General features: G+C 34.9%; 2 protein-coding genes across 3 annotated transcripts in view; one reads left to right on the top strand and one right to left on the bottom strand.

Moving 5' to 3' along the window:
* Positions 1-22,347, top strand: part of TSTD3 (thiosulfate sulfurtransferase like domain containing 3) — a 40,555-nt gene extending 18,208 nt beyond the window's left edge. Inside the window, exon 5 of the mRNA XM_057311167.1 lies at positions 22,001-22,347. The gene's annotated coding sequence lies outside the window, so the exon portion shown is untranslated. The remainder of the gene's footprint in view (positions 1-22,000) is intronic.
* Positions 334-26,017, bottom strand: CCNC (cyclin C). 2 transcript variants are annotated; one of them, XM_026511746.4, is made up of 13 exons: positions 25,706-25,998; positions 20,465-20,571; positions 19,506-19,590; positions 19,272-19,341; positions 16,414-16,465; positions 8,962-9,017; positions 8,017-8,052; positions 7,246-7,337; positions 6,554-6,621; positions 4,334-4,413; positions 3,063-3,181; positions 2,120-2,214; positions 334-1,581 (listed from the first exon to the last, which is right to left on the bottom strand). In XM_026511746.4, the coding sequence occupies exons 1-12, from the start codon at positions 25,735-25,737 to the stop codon at positions 2,163-2,165; spliced, it is 849 nt and encodes a 282-aa protein (XP_026367531.1). In that variant the 5' UTR covers positions 25,738-25,998; the 3' UTR covers positions 334-1,581; positions 2,120-2,162. The 2 variants fall into 2 exon arrangements, with proteins under 2 accessions (XP_026367531.1, XP_026367530.1); XM_026511745.4 differs by lacking the exon at positions 2,120-2,214 and having other exon boundaries at positions 25,706-26,017.
* Positions 26,018-26,324: the final 307 nt, after the last annotated feature.

Raw genomic sequence — 26,324 nt, 5'->3', positions numbered from 1 at the left:
GGTCAAGTCAATGATTGTGATATATAATCAGTCTGCTCTTCCAACCCACCTTAATTCTTTCAGACCCAAGGAGAGCTTTTTTCCTCTCTTATCCTGCCCGATAAACCACGTGACCTATATATATCATTGGTACTGACTTTACACATAATTTTCCTTTCCAACGTATCTAATCCTCTCCATTAGGAAGCAGAACTCTAGAGTCTGTTTATAAGCCATTTGAAATTACCCACTTGACAAACTATAGAAGACTTTAATACTGATCTAAAGGAAAAGGGACTCTCAGAGAACATAAGGCAGCAGATTCAAAAAGATAATTCAAGACACTAGTCAATATAGCTGGAGAACTTTACTTTTTATTCTTGCAGTTTTATACTAGGAAGTCAACATTTAATTTAATAATCCATTGTTCACAATTGATTTATAAAAAAATTTAATCCTTAAATTGTACATCAACATCCTATGACTCCAAATTTTATCACTCTCCTTCAAATCTGAAGAAAATGATTACTTTAAGTTCCACAGACAGCACAGTCCCACTGACATAACATTTAGTCCAAACTCCTACACTTGTTGAGAATTAAGAATAGCCAGTATCAAACTGGCCTGAAACCTGATTGTGTTCCTGGCTCAGGATACCTGTAGTAAATTTGTAAATCCACACTAAGACACAAAAATAAACTAGGGTGTGTATGTCATATAAAAAGCTTTTCACAGTAGAGTAAAAATTAACATTAAAATGTTACCAAATTTCAACCATATTATGGTGTTTTATCCAATTAGCTTTGAAAATGCCTGATTAACTGTGAATCAAATAAAAATAACATCATGTAGGATTCTTTTTTTTAAAGTTTGCCCAGCATTTCAAAATGGTTACGGAATTAATATAACTTTTCAAATGTCAAAGTATGCTATACATATTGCACTTTTCTGCTAGGCTGGGCTAGTATCTTCCATGGCAAGATACTAAAACTATTGAATAAAATACATTTTTAAATCAATAGGTACTTGATTAATTTCCCTGAAATTATCAACATCATTACCAAAATCTTCCAGGATTTTGTAAGATTTGATTCCTTAAATACAGTTTTAAAGTTTAACTTAAGGAGGGAAAAAACCCCTCATATATTTGACTTTTTATGTCCTTTTTTGGCCCTTCAATGACCAAAGAGAATTTTAAACAAATTATGCTTCATGTTTCCTGGCTTAATAAAAAGCTACAATTTCTATTATCCAAATTAAGAAAAAAGTATACTAATCAAAGCTATTAATTTTGAAATGTCTATGTAAGTCTGTCTGTAGGTCCCCTTAGAACCTTTCCATGCTTTTATAATCAAGAGATTGTAATCAATTATGTACTAGAATCAAATTAGGTAAGGAAAAACTTATTTTGCAAAAATAAAATCACTTCCCAATATGCTTGACAGAAACAAGCTATTCATTTTCATTTGTGTTCCATTGAAGACATAACTGAAATCTGTCCAATGGTTTATTTCCAACTGGTCCACTATGGAATTCTTCGGAATGTTTTAAGATTGGCTGTAGCTAGAGTTCTGACTTCCATTTGGACCCTGCTCTCCTTCACTGTTCAAGTGGGGAAGAAAGAGATTTTATACCAATTAAAAGATTCATTTCCAACACCCCAATAAGCCAACTAATTTTTAAAGTTAGTTACTCTGTGGTACAACTCTACAAAACAAAGGCATTCCTGATTGTAAGACACAGATGTAGAAAATTAAAATACAGAAGACTAACATTTGGTTTTATATTTTTATTCTTATGTAACTTGGTACCCTCACACATAACAAGCATTCTGGAAGTTAGTGTCCATATACACTCAAAAAATTTAAATAAGGGTATGGGATTTCATTGTCATTACAGGTATCACTCAACATAGAGATTAGAGCTTCTTCTGAACAAATTTCCTGTAAAATTTTACATATAAAATCTTATTCCTATTAAATATGAAAATCAAGAGGTGTTCTTCCCAAAAAATTATTGTCCAAAGTCAAAATAAAATCACATGTAAATACAGCAAACTTTTGTTAAGTCAGAAAGAAAAATGGCAATTTCCTGGAAAATGCTGAATACTTAAAATAAAAATGACTAAAACTGAAAATACCAGTAACTGTAGCAATAGGATTATTGCCTTATCTTGTCCATCATCATCTTGCAGCTTCAGGCCCTGCCACTAGTGGAGAATCACTCAGGGAATTTCTGCAAAAAATGCATCCAAAGGTAGCTGTTTGAATGACTGCCTTAAACAGCTCCTTGTAAAAGTCAAGTATTAATTTTTTCCAAACGGTAACATTAACTTATCAGACCTGCAAATCTATCTTAACATTATATAACTTAACTATTTTTCGTGATCATTAAGATGGGTAGCATTTCTTTACTTCCCTTCTGACCTTTTTTCCTACTCTAAATGATCTGATATACAGCAAGAGCTGAGAACCACTGAACTAAATGAAAAGACCCTATAAAACACAACCAAAGAAAACCCTTTTAGCACAAGTGATTCATAGGTAGCAATATTATGTTACTATGTGCCATGGATCTTCAGGTCGCTCAAGAGCCAAAATTATTTATTTTTACAATATCAGATCAAGTTTTGAAACTTGATAAAAAACCTAAGGTTTTGAAAACAGCTACTGAAATTTATAAAACAGGATAAAAGCCAGTACAGTGTGTGTGTGGAGCGGGGTAGGTCGCAGAGTCAAACAGACACAGGATACTACAGAATTCTTTATCCCTGAATTTCAGATGAACTAGCCTAATTCTGTTCTGTTTAAATTTACGTACAGTATATTGCCAGCCATATGTTGAGGGATACCTGTAAGAGACCTGCCACTGCATTAGGAAAAGTTAACAGATAATCAGATTAATGTATTTTTTAAAATGAGACACTGTCAATATGCCAAGTCAGATTTTTTTAAAAGTTACATAAATCATGAAGTTTTGGAAGTAATTTCATGAAAATAATACAACATAATCTATGGAAAAATATGATAATGTATATGAAATATATAACTAAGTGAAATCAATAATTAAAGTCTACAAAGTACCTGTTTGGAGGAGGTTTTGGTTTCGGCATCTTACTAAGAATAGTTGCCATCTCTTTTCTCTCATCAAAATTCTTCCACTGCTCATATAGTTTTAAAATAACCCTGATTATTTCCAAAATCTAGAAGTAAATATTTGAAAAGTTCTCAGTGGCAATATCAAGCAACATTTAGTATATAAAGAATATACACCACACACATCCTCCAGAAAACAGTGAAAAGATGTAATCTGAATACTCAAGGACAGAGACTATTAGATAATCTTGATAAACTCGAAAGCAGTATTTTTACCGCACTGCTCTGTAGGTTTCTCCTTCTGCCCTCTCACCTTATAACATGTATACCCCGTCCATCCTTACCCATCTCTGCAGTTAGTTCCCTTCTATCTGCTAATATCCTAAACCAAAACAAAACAGTGAAGGTACCGGGAACAGAGGCCTAAATCACGAAGGAGTATGCCACTACAGAGCACACTCCTCTCATGGCAACTGTCTCCGACAATGTAATGCGAGATGGTGCATGAAAGACATTGTTTTGTTCTCTGTTAACTACACATGAGTTAAGGTGCTCAAAAACTGGCAGTTCTACATGTCGTCTCCAGTTTCCAAAGCAGCCCTCTTTCTCATCTGAGTAGACCTCACACTGGATTGATTCTAATGCTATCAGCATTTCAGCAGAAAAGGTAGAAAAAGGGCAAAACCCACTTTGTCAGGAGACAGGCTGTGTTACAAAAGTTTATAGTAGTATTTAGTGGTCTCTAAGTAGCTTTTAAAATAATCCAGGAAATTAGAGGCAGCTTTGCAACTCAGAAACCAGAAGTTTACAATTCTGTTTAAATGTATTGTTTAAATCCAAAAGAGAAATATAACCTGAACAGTCAACATCAACTCTTCTCACCAAACATGTTTCTTAATATTTTTTACCAAAAATCTTCTTAGCCTTGTGGACATCATAAGATTTTAGACATGTTAAGTAAACATCATATTAACTTTAAAATGTTCAAGTTTATATTTAAGGGAATTTTATTTTTATTTTGTTTTTTAATGTATTTTTAAATTTTTAAAATTTTTGTTTTAGAGAGAAACAGAGTGCAAATGGGATAAAGGCGAGAAGGAGAGAGAGAATCTTAAGCAGGCTCGACATCCAGGGCAGAGCCCGACATGGGGCTCAATCTCACAACCCTGAGATCATGACCACAGCCAAAATCAAGAGTCAGATGCTTAACCGACTAAGCCACCCAGGTGCCCCTCAACTAAGGGAATTTTAAAGAATACCTTCTCCATATCCACAGAAAGCTCAGCAAACCACTGTCTGGCATCTTTCTGTTGTACAACACAGGCTACATGTAGACAAGCTGGAAAGAAAATGAGAGAAAAAGGCCCATGTTTAACCACAAATGGGGAATGTAGGGGCTTAGAACTAAAGACAAAATTTTCACTTAAAATTTCCATGTGCATTTTCCAATATTCTTGTTAAAAATTACATAGATTCACCTATTAGTTACCAATGACCATCCCATCAACTTAATACAGACAGAAAAATTACTATTCTGTATTAAGGTTCTTGACATCCCCTGCTCCTTGCTGTATACTAAGGATGGTACAGTTGCTCTGAGAGTCAGGGCGTGTTAGGAAAAAAATCCAAGGAGGAAACTAGAGCAGGGAAATGATCTTGAACAATGGTACAAAGGACTGGTCAAAATAAACCCAAAAGTCAATTTGACACATATACATGCCAATAATATGCTGATAAATTTCAACGTTGATTATATTTTGGTATTTCAATTAAAAGCAGTGTGTTACTTCTGTTTTATTAGCCCATGATCAAGTCAAGTGAACACTGGGCACCCCAGTACCAAATTCAGTGTTATAATCACATGGAGCTTAGAAAAAAGCATAACGCACTATATACAGTAATTATAGTTGACCTCTGAACAACATGATTCTTAGGGGTGCCAAACCCGTCTACAGTTAAAAAAATCTGCAGGTAACTTTTGACTCCCCAAAAATTTAACTACTAATAACCTACTCCTGACTAGAAGCCTGACTGATAGTTTATTAACACATATTTTGTGTATGTATTATACACTGTATTCTTATAATAAAGTAAGCTGAGAAAAAATGTTACTAAAACAAGCATATGGAAGAGAAGATACATTTACAGTATTATAAAAAACCTGTGAATAGGTAGACCTGCACAATTCAAATCCACGTCGTTCAAGGGTCAACTATATATACATTACACACAATATAAACTAACAAAAACAGTTAAAAGAACCCAGAGACAACAATCTACATCATAATTTTGCCTAATATAATTCCTACCAGCAGCTTGGCTACCTTGAGCCCACACCAGCTTAGGAGTTATATTCCCTGGTTTAGTTACCCATATGATTTTGCGAAGGATGACATTCCAGGTAAATAGTAACTCAAATGTGAATTGACAGAGTAGTTGACCCAAGTCAAATGAAGCTGTAAAGTAGGGTGTAGGCCTGAGAGGGACTGAGAGGCCAAAGAACTGAAATTATAGTAACAGGTAATTAAAATACAGTGGAAAATGCCGTAATAGGGCATACACAGAGTAAATTAGAAAAGACATCCTAATCCCGGACTAAGGTGATGCAGGAAGTTTGGGGATGGGGAGGGTGTCACTAAAGAGGTGATATCTGAGACAAGTCTTAAATAAAGGTAAGAATGGGAGCAGAGAATGGTACGTACAGGTTAAAAGAAGTTGTGTATTTAAACAGAAATTGGGTGGTAAAAGAATAGGGGGAAAATCAAGAGGACAGAATCATAGACATCAATAGGAAAAAGAATGGGAAAAAACCTAGTAAGTGCTTAATACACGGGAGGCATTACTGGTGTTCTATAAGATATCTCATTTAATATTCGCAACAATTCTGTATGGAGTTAGTATCCCCAACATTTTATAATTAAGGAAACAAACTCAGAAAGGTTAAATACTTTTCCCACAATTGTAAAGAAAGCAAAGTTTAAACCTAGGACCATCTGAGTCCAAAGACTGCCTTTTAACCCATTATGCTACATCCCACAAATAAAATGGTAGCTAACTTCTCCCTCCAGCAAGGCCCTGACTAGAAGCCCCTTTACTAGACCTCTGAGGACTTAACTAGGCTCAGGGAATAAAAGACAGGCCCAGTTATTCTATATAATTTACGAGTAATATTAGCAGGCTTAATTCTGAACTTTTCCTCCTGAACAAAAACGTTCTATTCACACACTGGTCAAAATTATTTTAAATGACTTAGGAAAAAAACAAAAACCAAAAACTTACTAAAAGAAGGGGGTGAGAGGGACAATAACTCTGAGTTCTGTAAGTTGCATTTCATATTATTACAAGTTCACATGCAAAGATTAGTCTATTACTTCATGAACCATATGAACGTAAAAGTATAATAAAGTGAAATTTTTCGGGGGATGACCTAAATAAGCTTATAACAATTCAACTAGTAAAGGCATACCATGCTTACATACCTAAAGCTATCATGAAAGGAGGATACAGTAGACAAAGATCCGTTCTGTAGGTATCATTCACTATCCTCCTATAGAAATGTAAATCATATTATTACTGAAATCAGAACTACCTTGTATGATTGTACATTACCCCCCAGAGAGGGTCAGATTTCCCATCTTTGTACATATTTATGTCTCTTACGTTACTGAAGGATAGATACAAAGGTGGAAACATCAAGGGAAAAAGATACATGAAAATGACAACGAATAAGCATATTTTAATGGATAAAATTACAGCTAACTAGATTTTAAAACTTAAAACCTTATAGTAAATTACAATAAGGAACTTTCCAATTTTTTAAAAATTAGGAAATCAGAGGAAACCAGAAATTATCCAATGAATTAATATGCAGAATACCAACAAAAAGTATTCTATTTGAAAGATAATCTGTCTTAATTTTCATGTAAACAGTCTGGTTTTTTTTTTTTTTGTAAGGATCAAATTTTGGTGGAAATATTAATCGAATAAAGATCCTTATCAATTTAGCATTTATAAATATAGTTAATTAAAATTCAACAAGCAGATATTTCACTCAACATACAGTATCTTGGGACACTAGTTTAATTACTCTAAAAATACTAAACTTCATATTCAGTTGTCAACCTTCCTAGCTAGTAACATTTATACCATGAATAACTTCTGTTCTAATTACCATGCAAGGGGAAGCAACATGTCTTCTTGGCCCATGTCCTGCACATACTGGAGCAAAGGTCTATAAGGATGATACACTATCAAGCAACAATCCTAGAAACAGTTTAAAAAATGTGTATGTATAAAAACAGATTTATTACAACACAGAAACTTATTATTACCCAACTGATTTGTAATTGTGTATTTCAAAACGTTATTTCTCTAACTCATGCTTGCTTCCCTCTTATTCTCTTACGCAAGCAGTATGGCAGCCCTAAACTCTACTGTAATAGTGAAGGCAGTGCTCTCTCTGGAATATACCTTGGTAAATCGGTTGGCAGTCAGTCAGCATCCATTCCCTTAGAGACTCAAAGTGTCACATCTGCAACACACTGAAACCTCTTATTAGCCTATAAATCCGTAATTCCCAACTGGAGGAGCAGAATTCTGCCAAAGACATAATCTATCTTTAAATAACACCACACACATACACAAATTGTGCAAATAATTTACAGTGGCTTCATGTCCTGACTCGTTTGCTTGCAATCCTTTCACTATAGTTACTACAGAACAGAAGGATTTCCCCATCCTAAGTGGGATATACAAATTATTTTACAGGCTTCTGAGAGGATATAGGGATGATGCTACTAGGTACTCTGATTTCACCATCATGTATCATTTAGATGGCTTTAAAATGTACCTCCCTATAAAGAATTTCTTTAAATAATTTCTGACTTCACTAAATTTGAAAATAAGTTTTACTCTATTAATCACAAGGAAGTAATATACTTACCATTAGTTCTAAAAGATAGAATTCACATTCTAATATCTGTTTTAAAAAAAGAGATTATAAATGTCAATGTGAAACAAATTAGTGAGTCTACTTAGTCTTACATAACAATTTATACATCATAGTAATGTATCACAAATTTTTGCTAAATTTTTTTAAATCAAGAAAATATACACAGTAGTTTATATCAGAATGAACATGTGCAATAAAAATTACTTTTTTACTATTATACAATGCATGCAATTATGACTATAAAGGACTATGCTCCTTATAGAAAAGTCAGCTCATATAAGCATTCTTTAATTTAATTTAAATTTAATCTAATTTAAAATATCCTGTGTAAACTTCAGATTTTCTAAAACATTTTTCACTCAACAAATGCAAAAATGCAATTATCTCCACTTAGGTGTTACTCTTATTATATTACAAATCAATAAAAGGAAAGAATACTGAAAATGAAACATACACAATTTATACAGGATGATGAAATCCCTTGCAAGGTAGAAAAGGGACATGCCTATTAAAAATGTTAATAGAAACTGACTTTCTAAATTAAGGTCAAGTTTCAAATATGGTTTTCATATTGTTCCATTATAGTAGTTCTCAGCCCTAGCTACACACTAGTATCACCTGGGAGCTTTTAGAAAATACCAGTCCCCAGGCCTCAAGCCTAAAAATTCTGTTTTAGTTGATCTGGAGATGCCCTGATATCAGCATTATTAAAAAATTCTCAAAGTGATTTAATGGGCACCAAGGGTAGATATCCATTGCTATTAAGTACTTTTTTAAAGGTAGAAGCAATTTAGCTTTAATTTAGAATTGAAGTTTATATTCTTGTAGTATTTGAAACTGCCATTTATAGGAAACTATTCAGTTTATTCTAACATAAAATGGAGCTACTTTATATACAGCTTTGACAAGTAGTTTTATTTTATACAATATACTTACATGGTTCATCCTGTAAGGAAATTCCTTTGGAAAGGCATATGAAAATCTAGTTTTTACTGCAGAAAACAAAAAATGACTTAAACTAAGAAAATGAAAAAAGTAAACTAAACCAAAATTTCTTTAACACAGTTGTAGAATATTAGAGGAAGGGCTAAATCACTTTTAGTAAGAGCTCTTAGAGATGCTTAGGGAACCCAGATTTTTTTTTTTTCAGGCAAGGGGAAAGAACTAAGTGGCGGGAAGCCCTAGGCCCCCATCTATATTACAATTAGAGAGCTTTAATTATATACTTATTAAAAAAGCATTCTGCTGCTTAAAAAATAAAGGGGTCGGGGGAAAAAATCACCCGGATATTTTCATCTCTAAAATCTTTCCAGCTCTAGAATGATATTGGTTTTATTTTCCAGTAAATTTAGCTTAGAAGGAACACAAGTTGTGTATATGTTCAAATATATAGATGTATATATTTCTAAATATATATAAAAATTGAAAGGATAATACAACCAAAGAATGTTAATAGTGGTCATCTGAGATTTAGGGATTTTTTACCAATCTGCACTTTCTATAATAAATAGGTACCTCTTTATCAAAAATATATTTTAATAAAAGCATAAATATATGTGCAAAGTTCTCTAGGACTTTCAAAACACAAACACATACATACAGTTACTATTCTTTGTCACTAAGAACAAATGAAAAAACTGTCAGCTATCAATCCTCTATCTCCTGAAAATGATTAGTGTACACCTTTAAGTACTACTATTTGAGAAAATTGTACTCAAGTCACTATGATGCAGCATTTCATTAAATCAAGTGATGTTCTAGAGGATCTGTTCTGTGATCCCTTCCATTTGCATAAAGCCTAAGACCACACGGAGATTAAAATTTTTTTCATTTATTCTATGTACTTTATTTTCAAAAAGTTTTATTTTGTAAACTGAGGAACCTAACAACTAATTTAGATAGGTAACATCTGCCAAGATTTGAAACCTAAACTATTTAAAGTTGACACTAGGAAATTTATACTAAATTTATACTAAATATACTAAAGCTTTTATACTAAAAGCTTTCCTTTTCTTTCTCTTTTATTTGAAAACATACCTAATATTAAGATTTCTGAGTTTTACAAATCCTTGTGATATAAACAAGATGTAAAGTGTACAAGTAAAATAGGTACTTACATAATGGTAACTACTCAACAAGGTACATATCTCTGTACATAAAACAAATCTGCATCCCTAACTCCAAAACCATGACACGTAACTTTCTGAGATTTACCTCATACTGTTAACCTCTCTCCTACTCCAAGATAAAATAGCTCTGTGTTTTGAATTTCTACCTTCTAGTCCTTTTCTAACTTGGGAGGAAAGTACACCCCTCCTCTCTACTGCTACCTCTATCACTTGTGTATTTGTTTTTCATCCGCTCAACCGACAGTTCATACTTTTTTTTTGCACCCTTAACCATTTCTCCTCCAATAAATCTGTCCCATCACTTACTAAAACACTCAAATTTCTCTTAAAAACAAAAACACATAAAACCTCTACCAAATTATATTCCTCTGCTTTTTAAAAGTAGACTATTTTTTAGAACATTTTTAAATTTACAGAACTGAAAAGATAACATATAGAGAGTTCCCATATACTGCCTGTTACGGGCTGAAATGTTTACGTCCCCCCAAATTCCCATGTTGAAGCCACACACCTGTGTGATGGGATTTGGAGCCACCTCCAAATTTAGAGGGTTAATTAGGTTTAGGTGGGGTCATAAGGGTGGGGTCCCCATGACAGGATTAGTGTTCTTGTAAGAGGAAGAGCAACCTCTCTCTGCCATGCGAGAGCACAATGAGAGGGCGGCTTTCTGCTTGCCAGGAAACAAATGGTCAATCATGGAACTGATCAAGGCAGACACTTTGATCTTGGACTTCCCAGCTTCCAGAACTGTGAAAAATAAATGCCTACTGTTTAAGCCACCCAGTCTATGGTATTCTGTTAGAGCAGCTGGAACAGATTAAAACAACCCCCCACCAGTTTCCCTTGTTATTAACATCTGATATTAGTATGGTACATTGTTGTAATTAATGAACCAATATAAACATATATTAACTAAAGTCCACAGTTTATTCAAATCTCTTTAGTTTTTTTCTAATGTCCTTTCTCTGTTCCAGGCTCTCATCCAGGAAACCACTTTCCATTTACTTGTCATGTCTCCTTTAGATTTCACTTGGCTGTGACAGTTTTCCAGACTTTGATGACTTTGGGAGTTTTTAAGAGTACTAATTTTTTTTCAAGTTTTTTTTTTCTCAAGTATTATTTTGTTGCCTGACCCTCTACTGGAATTTGTCTGATGTTTATTTAATGTTTAGACTGGGGTTGTGGGTTTGGGAAGGAAGGATGAGAGAAGTGAAGTGCCATTTCATCATATCGCATGAAAGGTACACACTACTAGTGATTTATCACTGTTGATAATAACCTTAATCACCTAGCTGAGGTACTGTTTGTTGGGTTTCTCTACTATAAAATTATTTCCCCTTCCCTTTGCATAATATACACATTAGAAGGAAGTCACTATGCACAACAAACATTTAAGAAGTAGAAATTTATGCTTTCCCTATTTGAAGGTATAGTTAGCTATATAAATTATATGAAATTCTTCTGTATTAGAGATTTGTCTCTTCTCCCCCATTTATTCAATAATTATTTATAACAGTAAAGACTCGGATTTTTTTTATACTTTGGGTTATAATCCAGTATTACTGTTGTTGCTGCTGTTGTACAAATTCTTCTATCTTTGGCCATTGAGAGCTCTTTCAGTTGGGTTATGTGTCCCTTTGACATATCCCCATTAAGGCAGGTGTTTTGTTTTTTGGCTTTTTATTTTATTTTTTTTAGCACTTCTTTACTTATTGGCACCATGCTCCAGGTCTATCTTGTATATTCCCTGTCCCAGTCATTTCTCCAAGGAGACTTAGCTCCTTTTATTGGAGAATGGTATTAGAAACAAAGATCTGAACACTAGGAGAACTCATTGCTACTGGGATGTCATTGTTTGTAGACCCTCTGACCTGACAACGCCTACCCACCCACACACACACACATTCATGTATCTATAAATATTTATGTATATTTATGTCAAGGTAAGCATGAGCTCATACTGATGTCTCTAACTCTGGTCACTACGTGGATCTTTCTGGCCTCCTCTCCTTATTTGTTTTTCTCATTCCAGCAGTGAGAAACCTGGCTCTCAACATCAACATTTACCATGGATATATATATTTACTGGAATTGTTCAATTCCAGATACAAGTATAGCAGTACCGGAATTGTTAACTTGTACCTACATTAAGTATCAAATTTATTAACTAGAGTATGGTGTTTATGTGCAGTTCCTTTTGCCTTTAGCCTTACAGACTGTACTTCTTCCTAAAGTTACTCATGTCAGCACCTCCCCTCACCCCCTTCACTGAGGTTATTTCACGTATTTGTAATACAGTTAGATTCTCCTTTTCTCAGCACCTACTCACTTCTTAGTTCTTTGCAATCTGACTTCAACCCCTACCCCATAATGTTTAATGACAGTGACATTCTCTCTCAAAGATCACAAACCCAAAGGTTTTCTTTCTTTCTTTTTTTTTTTTTTTTTGGTACTAATCTTCTAAGCAGCACAAGACAGTAGGCAACTCCATCTCTTAAAATTTACCAAGTCCCATATTTCTATCATTGGCCTCACGTTTCTAAGATGTTCTACTGATATATTTACACTTAGAATGTCCAAGATTAAATCTAACTCTTTTCAGAACCCACTTATTCTCCTCTTCTGGTACCACCTTCACCTTCCCAATGCCCAGGCAAAACACTTCAAAAATCATTTTTGGCTTTTCTTAAACCCTTGCTTTTCACAAAAGTCCAGCTCACTCTATCATGCAAATCTAGCTTGCTTGTTCTCCTTGCTGGGGGCTAAGACATCATTTTAAGCCTTCATTCGTACTCACCTGGGTCACTTCAATAACTTAAAAATAGTATTTTTCTACTTTAAACTTGTTAACTTTTATTTCTCACAGCACCCTATGGTGACAGCACGGACTACAATTTGCAGTTTTATATGTATTTCAGAGGGATTTTTTTAGGTGGTTTTAAAATTGTGGTAAGATACACATTATATAAAATTTATCATCTTTAGCCATTTTTAAGTATGCAGTTCAGTAGTATTAAGTACATTCACAATTGTGCAACCATCCCCACAATCCACCTCCTGAATTTCCATCTTACAAAACTGAAACTCCATACTCATTCAACAATTCCCTACTTTCCCCTCCCTCCAACCCTAATAGCCTCTATTCTACTTTCTATCTCTGTTGATTCGATTATTCATAATATTAAGTATTTATCTTTTTGTGACTGGCCTATTTCACTTACCCTAATGTACTCAAGGTTCATCCTTTTTTTTTTTTTTTTTTTTTAAGAGTTCATTTTTAAGGGCACCTGGGTGGCTCAGTCGGTTCAGCGTATTCCTTCGGCTCGGGTCATGATCTCAGGGTCCTGGGATCAAGCCCCATGTCAGGCTCTCTGCTCAGCGGGGAATCTGCTTCTCCCTCTCACTCTCCCTCTATGCTCTCTCTTTCTCAATAAATAAAAAATCTTTAAAAAAATGCTGAGAAAAGAAATTTGCTTAAAAAAAAAAGATTTCATTTTTAAGTAATCTCTACATCCAATGTAGGGATCAAACTTACAACCTTGAGATCAAGAGTCATATGTACTCCAACTGAGCCAGCCAGGTGCCCCAAGGTTCACCCATGTTGTAGCATGTGAAAAACTTTAAACTCTACCTCAACTCACATTCTCCTCCAATTCATCTTACATTATGCTGCCAGATTCACCTTCCTAACACACAATTCTGCCATTATCCTCATGTTGAGAAATAAAGCCTTCAAACGTACCACCACTGTCAACAGAACAAATTGCAGAGTCTTCAATGAAGGCCCTCTATTACCTGGCCTTAGCCAGGTAGGACTTTTCCCAGCTATTTCTTTACTGACCATTCACTGAATGTAACTCATTAGTTTTCTCTATTTTTGACCAAACTGGTTCCTAGACTATCTTTCCCCGACATTTCCCCAGGTTCAAAATCTATCTTTCTTTACCAAATTCTATTTAAGCCTTTCTAGATTCATCTAACAAATAACCTTTTACCACTCAAAACATTCACTGCATTCTCTAATTCTTTATGACACTTATTTTTTTCTTTTGTATTAATATTTGTATATGCATGTCTTATGTTCATATTGCCCTGAAATTCCTTGTATTTATCTTTGTATTCACCACTGCATCCAATATGGTGTTTCCAGTGAGGACAATGCTGTTATTGATGATGATGATAAGTAGGTACTGAAGTTTACGGAATATTACGGACTGAACTGTGCTCCCTGCCCCTGCCAAATTTCAATGTTGAAAACCTAACCCCCAATGTGACTAATTTGGAGATAGGTAATTAAGAGGTACTTATGGTTAAATGTGGTCATAAGAGTGGGGCACAAATTCTATAGGACTAGTGTCCTTAAAAATGGAAGAAACACTAAGGGTGCGCACACACACAAAGAAAGGGCCATGTGAGGACATAGCATAACGTTAGGTGGCCATCTGAAAACAAGGAAGAGAGGCCTCAGGAGAAACTAATTTGTTGACATCTTGATCTTGGACTTCAGCTTTAAGACCATGAAAAAATAATTTTGTTGTTTAAACCACTTAATCTCTATCACTTTGTATGGCAGGACTAGCAAACTAAGACACGGAGCAAGACACTGATCTAAGAGCTTTACTGGTATTAACTCATTTGATCCTCACAACCACCCTCTGATGTAAGTATTATTAATCCTCATCTTGCAGATAAGGAAACTGAGACACGGATATTGTATTTTGCTCAATTTGCCACATAGAAAGCAAAGGAGCTGAAATCTGAAGCCTAAGCTGTATGGGTCTATATGATACACTACAACATTTATGAAATAAACAAAACTATTCTACTGTAACAATTTCCTACTCATTGGTAACCAAATACTGTTATGAATATACTTTATGGCTTTGCATGAGAAATAAACCTTAGTAATAGGTATTTTACATTTTGGGTTTTTTTTGAGAGGAAGAGAGAGCACACACATGTGTGAACAGGGGGAGGGGCAGGAGGAGAGAAAAAGAGAGAGAATCTCAAGCAGGCTACACACTCAGCAGAGAGCCCAATGTGGGGCTTGATCTCAGGACCCTGAGATCATGACCTGAGCTGAAATCAAGAGGCAGATGCTTAACCGACTGAGCCACCCAGGTGCCGCGGTATTTTCACTTTTAAAAATATACACCTTCTAAAAAATTTGGAAAACAAAAAATGACATATGAAGAAAATAAGGCACTTAGAATTCACTACTCGCAGATGAGCACTTCTAACATTCTGGTGGATTTCCTTCAGTTCTTTTTGAATTTTTAATAATTCAATTTTCCAGAGGGCAATTCAATACTTATCAATGTGATGTATCCGCTATATTAAATTCTATGGCAAAATTGATTACTACTCTGCTATCCTTAGAAGAGTAAAATAAGGCACGGAAAAGTCTGAATTAGATTATTACAGTCTTCTCAGAAAAGGGAATGACCCAAAAATATGAAAATTAGTCTGGTTCACAAACCTAAAAACACAACAAATGTTCTGCCTCGTCTGTGCAAGATCACATAAGTTAAAAAAAAAATTCTGCATTATTTTTCATCTTTTGTTAGGTGCTGCCTTTGTGCTTAACCTATGAAGACGGAGCATAGCATAATGTTAATACCCTGTATACAATATTTTATACAATTACTAGTCTACAGGGTTATTTCCTTTAATGTCATGACTCCAAGGCAGCTAAACCCCATCTTTTTGGAAAAAGAACTAAAGCCAAGAGGTAAAGCAATTTGCTCAAGGTTATACAGCTGCTACTTAGAACCAGGGCTGACTACTATAGTCAGCATTTTTCTCCCCTGCACTGTGTTTTTCAATATGGAGGCAAAATACGTTAATTCAAATCAAATACATACACTACAGTTACTAAAGAAACAGTTTACCCACAATAATAACACAATGGCTAGTCATTATGAAGAGATAAAATACAATAAAACTGGAAAATAAGTTTTTTCTTTACCCTTATTATTTAAAATTAAGAACCACTGAGTTGACGTTTTTGGACAATAGTTACTATGCATTTTTAGTATTAAAAGTAATGTCTTGGACATAATACTATTAAGTGGTTTTTAAAATTTTAGTATTTTAACTTTATTTTTAGCCAAATACACTAGCCATAAATGTGACCACAGGAGATTTAATAAACCGAATGAATCTTTCATAGGTCTCATTAAATTGAAAAACATTAAGGTCTTATGGAGCTTTTTTAAAGAATTACATCCTTAAAGCAGGATATACTTTTTGCACTTACATACAGAAGTAGCAGCAGAAATCAATCTTGTATTTGAGACTACTCCAAATTCCTAGAGAAATAAAAGTGGATGAGATCAGATACATAGTAATCCAATGAACCTAAGGATATCTGGGTCTATTCAAAGCAAAGTATTTCCTATGTCCCCCCCATGTTTATAGTTTGTTTTTCATCTTCTATCTACTTCAGGCACGAAGTACTTAAATCTCCAAACGTATTACTTTTCCTTAAAATTGCTGCAATAAGACAAATGTTTAAATAATTTTGTCATTTAACATCATTGACAGATACCAAATTAGAAACCAAGCCCTAAAGCAACAGTGCCAGTTTTCTGCACTCCAAATAGTTTCCAAAAAGATTTTTTAGATTCTACACTTAATGCAAGAAAGATACTAAGTACGCTTTCTATTCAACTGAACCTGGACTAATGAACAGATACTTCATACTACTTAGTAATAAAATGGCTGAATCTCTAAAAGATAAACTTTAGTATCACCAAAAGAATTTAAGACCATAGAAACTATTATTCTATTTGGAAGAGGAAGACAAGAATGATAGAATGATATAGTATAAAACTTCCTTTTTTTTTTAAAGTAGGCTCCATGCATGCCCAGTGTGGAGCCCAACACGGGGCTTGAACTAACAACCCTGACATCAAGACCTGAGCTGAGATCAAGAGTCAGACACTTAACTGACTGAGCCATCCAGACCCTCCATAAGACTTCCTTTTTTTTTTTTTTTTTTTTTTTGAGAGAGTGTGAGTGGGAATGGGCAGAGGGATTGGGACAGAATCTTAAGCAGAATCTGTGATTAGCAGGAAGCCCAATGGGGGGCTCCATCCCACGACTCGGAGATCATGACCTGAGCCGAAATCAAGAGTTGGACGCTTAACCAACTGAGCCACCCAGGTGACGCAAGGCTCTTAATGTCAGTTCCCATTTCCTCTTTGAATTTAATATGCCACCATTGTAAAAATAACTAAAATTTATGATCCACCTTACATATATTGTCTTATATTGTCTTATTTAATTTGATTAACCTCATAAGATTACTAAAGCCTTCACTTTATTTTAAAAGAGAAAAATCAATCGGTTCCTTATTCAACAAAAGGAACTAAACTAAATGTAGTCTTCAACCTACATCCTTATTTTGAGGGGTGAGGTGGGTATGTATGGGTATATATATATTTATATTTAAACCTCAAACCATAGTAACTGAAACTAAAAAGTAAATGCCTCAGACATCTTAAAAGTCATTTCTATATAATTCCCACACAACTGGACAAAACACAGAAAGATTTGGTCACAGTTAAAGACTAAAAACAATAATGCTAGAACCAAATATAAAGGGATACATTTTTTTCCAGGACTAATTCTTTTTTTTTTTTTTTTTTTAATATTTCTACACCCAATGTGGGGCTTGAACTCACGACCCTGAGATCAAGAGTCATATGCTCTACCAACTGAGCCAGCCAGGGCGCCCCAAACTAGGATTATTCTTTATCCAAAATTCTTTACAGTGAAAACTTTTACTCAGTAAATCATATAACAAAAGATACTTAAACGAAACAAATTAAAATCCCCAAATTAATCTTCAAGAGTAGAAATTATATTATAAAGATTTTGTCTCGATTTTCCATACTGGTTGTGCTTCAGATACATCAAATTACATGGTAATATTTGGAAAAATCACCCCGTAATATGGGCTTTTTATAAACACTGCTTTTCCCAATAAAGAACTTAGTAACAACCGGGCTGTCCCTTTCAGCTACCACTTATAACTAGAAAACCACAAACCTCTAGAAAGTCTGTCTTAATATTATTTCTAATAGGGTGAACTCTCATTACTTTAGGTAATAATTAGGAAAGATGTCTTAAATAATCCTAAATAATGACTAAAACAAAAGTAAACCAAAATTGAGTACCAAAAGGAATATAAACCTATTAGGCTTAAATTACATTCAATTTTCAAGAATACAATTACGATTCTAAGGACATCTAAGGTACATAATACAAAGGTTCTGTAAGTTTAAAGACTGCATATGTTATAATGAAAATCAGTCAATATCTCCTATTATTGTCTGGATTTTAGCTGCGCTCTCTCAAAAATACTGAAAAGGAAAATAAGGTGAGCAGAGATTTAGTCTCAGCTCCAAGTTCCCATCTCTCTTCTCTCTCCCTCACCTAATTTCTCTCCCCTAACAATTCCTCATTGGAATCTATTTGACTAGATCCACACTCAATCCTTGCCTTCCCTCCTGCTTTCCCTATGGCTTGGCAGACAGCCATTATCAGGAGGCAGGGAGGGAAGACAGAACACAGGAAGCATGTGGAGGAGGAGGAGGGTCATAGGAGGAGGAGTTATAATTCAGGTTATAGTAGAGAAGGTGTGGCACTTATGGAATACTCCTCAGTGCCAAACAGTAAATGTCTTAGAGGACCTAGAACAAAGCAGTTAAAAGCATGGAATTAGTAGCCAGACTCCCAGGCTCTGCCACTTACCAGCTCTATGATCTTAGGCAAGCTTCTTAATCTCTATGTACCTCAGTTTCGTCCTTTATGAAATGAGGATATTACTACCATACACACCACTGTTTCTTATAAGGATTATAAGTCAAATTATGAGTCAGTTATAGTTGTAAAAGGACTCAGAATAGCACTTAGTATATAGTAAATGTTACATAAGTGTTTGTTAAATGAATGTATAAAGACATGTATATCTTTGAATTTGTATGAATTTCACTATTTTGCATAAATCACCATCTGTCGTTATTTTTAAATAGGTAATATGAAAACTAGGGCAGATTAACCAAGGTACATTGACTATACTTTAACGAAGAACAGAAAACTATTTCATACCTCTACTTTGGATGCCAAAAACACACATGTAGGAGCCATTAATACAGGATCTATACTTTTCAGAGAATACCTAAAATATGATAAAACAAAGTTAAATGTCATTCATATAGAAAACACTGGAAAAAAAACCAAGATAATTCTATGGCAAACACGTGATTCATTTATACTAAGGTTCATCAACATTACATAAGAGTTTCAAATAGGTGTAACCTAATCCCAAAATAAAAGTCCTACCTGGCATAGAATCTCTTGAAATAGACCGTAGCAGTGGCAATAACTTGTTGTCTTAATTTAAGATGTTCACCTAATGCCTGAATAACTAAAAGAAAAATAATAAAGTTTTAAATGTTCTTCTGGTATCATTATAATATTGACACTGAACAGTAACTTTCACATGGTTAAATCATGACTATATTAATTTTTAACAAAGAGAAAAACCTACATATGCTATAAAGCTCTACTTGGATCACACTGGGCTGGTATTAGGATTTGCAAATCTGTTAAAAAAAATATAGGTATGCATAAATAACAATAAAAAATAGAAAGTGCCCCATAGCAAACACTATTCTTGTATTAAGAAGGTTGAATGAAAGGTATTTCCCTCTACCTTCTAAGTATTTTCAATGTTTTTATCTTTAGAATAAATATAAAAAGAAAATATTATATAGTTAACAAACTCACTACAACTTTCACTTTATAAAGTTTATTAAAAAGTCCATAGTGAATTCTCCAAACAACACAGAAGTAGGTTTGCAGAAGAGTTAACTGAGGGTTAGAAAGATCACGTAACAAAGCTACCATGTGGCAGAGCAAGGATCTTTTGACTCTAAATCCCCTTCCTCCAAAGCAAACTTGTAAGATAAGAATGACCAATATAGGATGTCAGTCCAAAGAATCCATTTATCCTCAAAATACTTGCTTTAGCCAAACTTAATGGGGTTTATTAACACATTATAAATGCTTAGGGAGATTAATGAACACTTTCAAACTGTCTTGAGTGTCTCTGCAATGTAAGATTCACAAAAGACTTTATTTAGAGCACTTAGAAAGATAAATATAAGTTATAAAAGAATATATGTATAAATAAAAATATCAAGTAGGAACTAAAACAGCTCATCACAAATTACTATACAGAAGTTTTAATTCAGATGTAACCAACTGTACCATTTCAATTAATTTTTTTTTAAGTTTACCATTTGTAAAAAATATCTGTAATTTCCAATACTCTTCTTCTGAGAGAAACTTTAAGTCCTTCTGGCGTTCCTTCAACAGATCTTGTTTATCCAAAATCCATTGCAAACTAGAAGAATGAAGATGTTAAGACACGTTACAGAAAATCAACTAACAAAGTCACAAAAAAAACATTCTAAGACTGAACAAGTTATGAACATTCTGAGAAATACAAAGTGCAAGAAGTAACCTAGGAAGATTTTTCATATTTCTTTAAACTCTGAGAATTATCTCACTAATGAATGTAAATATGCCCTGAAAAAAAATTCCAGTCTAATTTTCTCTCTTTTCTGTTCTCTCTCTCACTACCTTATATTGTTATTTCATTGGTTTTAAGACTATGATATCAAGAAAGTGATGTCTTAAGCTTTTAACTGGCAGCACGTTTATTTTTTCCTAATGATACATAAAATAATGGTATAGTTATTTGGCACCAAATGATGGTGTCTTAGGTTTGAAGTGTCTTTTCTCAGTTGTTCACGAGTAACTACAGTATTTAATTTCCCTAATTCACAAATTCCCATCATGTTAAAAGCTGCTTCTGAATTTATTACACTATAGCCTCCTCTACCTGCCAAGTGCCAATTAACCAGAGATATGAAACTGAAATGACCCAAAAAACTATTCTGCAACTTGCTTTTGTCATTCAGTATGTTCTGGAAGTCTTTCGATGTCAACAAATTTGTTACTCAGCATACCTCTAAATTGTTGCACAGCATTATGAATGGATTGTTACTCGTTTAGTTAATTCCTATTATAGGAATGTAGCTTATAATTTCTGACTATTAAAAATAATGCCTTAATAAATAGCTTTGTTAATTCACTCTTGCATATCTGATTAATAATACATTTAAAATAATTACCTAGAAATAGAACTGATTGGTTGGTTTTGCTGATAACTTTGTTTTACATTGTTAGTTTGTATTCCATATGTCACACCAGTTTTTTAGTTTACTTCTGAGGTTAAACATTTTTCCATGCCTTATTGGTCAAATACAGTTTTTTGTACACTGTAATTCCAATGACAATTTTTCTAATGGAATGGTCTTTTTCACGATTAAGAGATTCTTCTCATATAATCTGCATATTATGGATAATAAACCATTTGTCACATAAACTGCAAACATTCCCCAACTTTAGCATGATCTCTTAATATTTAATTATTTGTAACACAGAAATATGACTTATTAAAACCAACCCATATTTTATTTATTTTTTATTTATTTATTTTTTAAAGATTTTATTTATTTATTTGACAGAGGGAGAGACAGCCAGCAAGAGAGGGAACACAGGCAGGGGGAGTGGGAGAGGTAGAAGCAGGCTTCCCAGCAGGAGCAGGGAGCCTGATGTGGGGCTCGATCCCAGGACTCTGGGATCACGCCCTGAGCCGAAGGCAGACGCTTAACGACTGAGCCACCCAAGTGCCCCCAAAACCAACTCATATTTTATTATTTATTTATTTATTTATTTAAGATTTTTTATTTTTATTTATGTGACAGAGAGACAGCCAGCGAGAGAGGGAACACAGCAGGGGAGTGAGAGAGGAAGAAGCAGGCTCCCAGCGGAGGAGCCCGACGTGGGACTTGATCCTGGAACGCCGGGATCACGCCCTGAGCCGAAGGCAGACGCTTTAACGACTGCGCCACCCAGGCGCCCCCCAACCCATATTTTAACTTTGATTTTATGCTGGTCACAAATGGGAAGACCTTCCCTGACACAAAATGATTAAAGAAAAAAATTCACCTACATTTTCTAATATACTTAAGGCTTTTTTCTTTCAATTTTTCTTATTCCTATGCCATGCTATTTTAAAACATAAGATTAAATTATTGAAATCTGATATGGAAAATATCCCCCTTGCTACTTAGTGTTCTTTAGAAAAACTTCTCAATATTCTATTACAATTATTATTCTAAGACTTGAACTTTAGAAGTATTATGTCAAGTCCCAACTGCATTAAACTTAGAGATCGATAGAGAGAAATGCTATCTTTAAGTGCTAGAATTCAAACTCCATTTATTAAAATCTTTATGTTCTACTAGAGAATTTAAAAATTTTCTTCCTATAGGTCCCGCACATTTCTTTAGTTTATTCTTGTGTATTTCATATTTTATATTGCTACTGTAATTATATTTTCCATCATTCATTTAGAAGAAAGCTTTCCATTTTTACATTTTGTAACTGGTCACTTCATTAAACCTTTACTGTTTATAATAATTTTTCAATTAGCTGAATTTTCGAGTTAATTTTATCTCTACAGGCTGACAATTTTGTCATTTTTAATATCTCATTCTATTAATCGTATTGAGTAGTAATTCAGAACAATGTTAAACAGGCACCCTATTTTCCCAATGTTTCACCATTAAATATCTCTTATTCATGCTTTGACGTTCTTACCATGTTAAGAAAGCATCCTGTTTTAGTCAAGAATAGATGTTGAATTTTAATAGATGTCTTTTGATGCCTTCACTGTTTATTAACAGATTTCCTAATACTAACCATATTTCAATAAAATTACTACCATTTTCTGTATTTCTAATGTAATGTTAGACTCTACTTGTTAGTAATTTATGATGCTTGTATCAATATTCAAAACTGAGATTGTTTTTTGTGCAACCTTTTCTAGATTTTATCAGTGTTATTGTAGCTTCAAAGAGAGAACTGGAAAGCTTTCTTTCTGTGTGACCTGCAATAATTTCAGTAGCAGATTCTCTTGAAAATGGGAAAACATTTACCCATGAAATAATGTGGGCCAGAGCATTTTTTAAGGGGTAGCTCTTTGGTAACTTTCTAAATTTGTTTTGGCTTTCAAATTTATTACCATGGAGGTAACCTAAAGGTACATCTGGATTTATTTACTTTTCTGATTCCTAATTTTTTATCTCTGTATCAACCCTCTTTTCTTTGATTCAACTAGCAGTTTAGTCTACCGTTTTGATCTTCCCTTCCAAAGAACCAGCTCTTATAATTTCTGGCTATTTTTCCTTTTAATATGTTAATAAGTGTTACCTTTATTAAGTCTTTGTTTTTCCCCCCTTGGACTTATTTCACTGTTTCCTTTTTAATATTCTTAAGCAGACTATTTTGACTATTTTTATTCTTTGTCAGTTATTCTGGATGCTAGTTTATAACTTTGGCTACATCCCACAGGTATGGATATATATTGATCTCATCAGGTTATTTCCTTAATATTATGTAACTGTATTTTCAGTTTCCTCTTTGATACAATATCCAGAATTGATTTTGTCCTTTTTTATTTGTTACCTCTTCATTAATTCATTCAGTCAACCACCTAGTATTTAGTGCCCTACTTTTACTGCAGTAAGATCAAAGAATGTGTTGTGCTCTACTTCAACTTTCTAGAAAATACTGTGATTCACTATGTTCTGGAATTATCATTAATTTCATCCTCACAGTCACAGGTTTTTAAAAAGATAAATTTCATAAATATTTAAGTTTTTTCTCACAGCACATAGTATGGAGGTTAAACCAAGAACACTTAAAAAATTTAAGATTACACTGTAAAATTCACCATTATTTCATGTGCTAAGAAAAAAAATTGTCAGGCTCATTTCAGAAATGTTAAAATGCGCATCTTCAAGCCACGATACACAACATAGTTCATGTCAATTTTCCTCTTTTACCAAAATCACCTAAAGCAATGGTTTTTGTAATCTTTTTGTTGGTTTGTTTTTCCAGAATTGACCGCCTTGTCTTTCTCACTTGTAACCTTTTGCAGATCAGGCACTTCATGATTCTCAAGAGATCTCAGTGGCCCCTTCCTCCAGGACTATTTGAATTGTGCGGCAAGGACACTTTCAAAAAAGCACATTTAACATTATAACAATTTTATATTTCAAAAGTGAAAAAACAAGTATTATAGATCCTTCTCCCCCTCTGATATATGTTCTTATTACGCCAACAATAAGTGAAAGCATAATGAGAACATTTACCAAAAGGCAGGTAGGATCTTTTTTTTTTTAAGTTGAAAAATGGCTGTAACTTCTGATAATCAACAGCTAGCTACTTGCCAATTCTTTCTCCTTCTTTCAAAGTTTATTAAAATACTATCCCTTCTCCAGTAAATTTTCTGTATTTTAATTTTGCCCAAGCAATATTACAATGAGTAAGGCTTCTACAGAATTTCATCACCACAGAATCACTTACAGCAAGAGGAAAACCTGTTTTCTGAAAATAGGTTTCCAAACCCATTGTTTCTTTTTTCTTCTCTTACAAAGGACTAAAAACAGAATGAATAGGAATCCATCTTCTTCACAGAATCAAAATTTAAATTACTACTACTAATGCTCTCTTGGCATTAAGGTATGTTTACACCAAAATATAATAGTACCAGGTTCTGTTCACCTTTCAACCGTACAGCGGAAAGCCTAGTCAAAGTTCAATTAGTCGCATCACCCACCTTTCCGCCTAAACAAACGTATTTAGGGGAAAATATTTTTAATATGACTCTAGTTCTTCCATGGTCACTAACAAAAACAAAAACTTATTCATGAAATAGGTTAAAGAAATCGGCAGTCACTGGAAAATAGTTGCTTAAAACAAAATATAAGGCACAGACTAATGAAATGAATAAATTTTGAGAGCACCTGCCCTATACCTAACCAACATACAACTCCATCTAGGCATAAGGTAATGGCAGGAAGCGGTTACAGAGCAGAAAACAAGACTGATTCTGGACCCTCTCCTCGGAATACTAAATTCTCCTCGGAATACTAAATTCACTCAAGATAGAAGGTCAATGACAAAAGACTACAATGCCGACAACTAAAGAGAGCCCAGGCAAAAGCGAACCACAACTGTCCTGAAGAGCCCAGAGTCCGAGCTGTGCCGCACTTTCCATACCTGCGCCCATCCCACCCCATCCCACCCAACCCACCCCGCTTCCAGGCCTAGCTTATCCAGGAATCAAGTTAAACTCCTTCCTTCCCCGGAGACCGAACCTCCTTAACCCCTCGCCCTTCCCCGCTCACACATCTTTACCCCCACCCCCGAAATGCTGCCAGGGGGCGGGGAGAGGGGAGTCGCCAGAGAAAAGTGCATCCCGCTTCCGGCCGCTGCCGCCTCCCGGGAGACCCCGCGGTACTCGGGACAGGGGCCGGGATCCAGGCCAAAGGGAGTCGCAGGCCCCGTCCTCACCGGCTCCCAAGAACAAGCCCCGGGCGAGAAGACGGAAGATCACTTACTAATGGGAGCTCTGCCAAAAGTTCCCTGCCATGGAACACAGCTTGCCCTGATAAAAAAGCACCAGCCGGCGGAGCGGCCCGCGGAGCGACCATAGACCCAGCCCGCCCGGTAACCGCGCTCCTGGATCTGATCTGCTCGGCTCCGCTCCGCGGCGGCTACGGTGAGAGGAAGAGGATGGCACTCTATTCTCCTTGACGCCGGCCGGCAACACTCTACTGTGTAAACCCGTTCCTATGGATAAAAGTTCCGGCCCGCCCCGCGGTAGCAGAGGAAGCCGGTGGGGAGCGGGCAGCCTGTGGCGGCGCTGAGGGGGTGGGAACTAGTGCCCTTAGAAGGCTCCCGGCGGTTGGGAGGCTCTCGCGAGAGTTTCGTACCGGTTGCGTCCTACAACTCGCGAGGGTTTTCTGTGAGCTGCGTTCATTCACTGAGTCGGAAGGAAATGTAGGCCGGTTGGAATTTTGTTTTTTCATTTTACAGGCCGCCGGTATGGCACTTCGTTAAAGTGCAAGGTTTCCTGATTTCAGTTCCTTCTCCTGCTAGTGAAAAGAGGAACAAAACTTATTTTGTCCTCAAGGACCTACCAAAATTTGCCTGCACCAAGCCGAATAAGTTCTTAAT

This window comes from Ursus arctos, unplaced genomic scaffold (genome assembly GCF_023065955.2).
Source record: "Ursus arctos isolate Adak ecotype North America unplaced genomic scaffold, UrsArc2.0 scaffold_13, whole genome shotgun sequence".
NCBI classification, from domain to species: Eukaryota; Metazoa; Chordata; class Mammalia; order Carnivora; family Ursidae; genus Ursus; species Ursus arctos.
The sequence above is the reverse complement of the archived record's forward strand: the minus strand, read 5'-3'. Positions and strand labels throughout refer to the sequence as shown.

Coding starts and splice junctions, on each gene's coding strand:
- CCNC (XM_026511745.4), bottom strand. CDS start 25,737: ATGGCAGGGAACTTTTGGCAGAGCTCCCATTA. Junction 9,018..16,413: donor TTCTGCTGCTACTTCTGTAT/GTAAGTGCAAAA, acceptor TGTTTTCTGCAG/TAAAAACTAGATTTTCATAT. Junction 7,338..8,016: donor TCTATCTTTTAGAACTAATG/GTAAGTATATTA, acceptor AACTGTTTCTAG/GATTGTTGCTTGATAGTGTA.